Source organism: Malurus melanocephalus, unplaced genomic scaffold (assembly GCF_030028575.1).
Source record: "Malurus melanocephalus ecotype Western Australia unplaced genomic scaffold, MMel_1.1 scaffold_2996, whole genome shotgun sequence".
Taxonomy (NCBI): Eukaryota; Metazoa; Chordata; class Aves; order Passeriformes; family Maluridae; genus Malurus; species Malurus melanocephalus.
The window spans coordinates 3,733-4,298 of record NW_026626228.1 but is presented as its reverse complement, the minus strand read 5'-3'; the positions used below and the strand labels follow the sequence as shown (position 1 = coordinate 4,298).

General features: G+C 53.0%; 1 protein-coding gene across 1 annotated transcript in view; it reads right to left on the bottom strand.

The window, feature by feature from the left end:
- Position 1: 1 nt before the first annotated feature.
- LOC130587997 (alcohol dehydrogenase 1-like) overlaps positions 2–566 on the bottom strand; it is a gene marked incomplete at its 3' end in the record, with an annotated part of 3,769 nt that continues 3,204 nt past the window's right edge. The window contains exons 5-6 of the mRNA XM_057388956.1: positions 330–564; positions 2–28 (exon numbers count right to left, since the gene is read on the bottom strand). Coding sequence (XP_057244939.1) covers positions 2–28; positions 330–564 — 262 coding nt within the window. The remainder of the gene's footprint in view (positions 29–329; positions 565–566) is intronic.

Below are 566 nucleotides of genomic sequence, written 5' to 3'. Positions count from 1 at the left end.
TCATATTGCAGGAAGCCAAGGCAGCAACCTGATGGGACAGGCAGGTGAATTAGAGAAAGCCCCGATGAGCTGGTCAGGAAAATCTTCTTTCTGTGCAATCTCCTGCCCCTTGTCTCCTGTCCCTTGTAACCTGAMAACRTCATGCCTTGTAGAGTAGAGCTGGAGAGCTTGGGGTTTCTTTTAAGACCCAAACTTTGTTTTCTCTCACAAAGATGTGCCCAGCAGTTCAGGGAGCAGGCAAGGAACTTCCCACTGATTGGGATGAATTTTGCCCTGAGGGGAGCCTGTGAGTGCTCTGCGAGGGATGRCAGTGCAGAAGTGTCACCTACCATGGTTTCTGCTTTCCCGATGACTTCAAAGGAGTAGTCCACKCCCTGCCCGGTCATCTCAGTGAGCACCTCCTGGATGGGTTTCTTGAAGTCCTGAGGGTTGATGCAGTCGGTGGCTCCCAGCTGCTTGGCCTTGGCAAACTTGTCCTTGTTGATGTCCACGGCAATGATGCGGGAAGCTCCAGCCACCTTGCAGCCCATGACAACAGAGAGGCCAACTCCTCCGAGGCCAAAGAC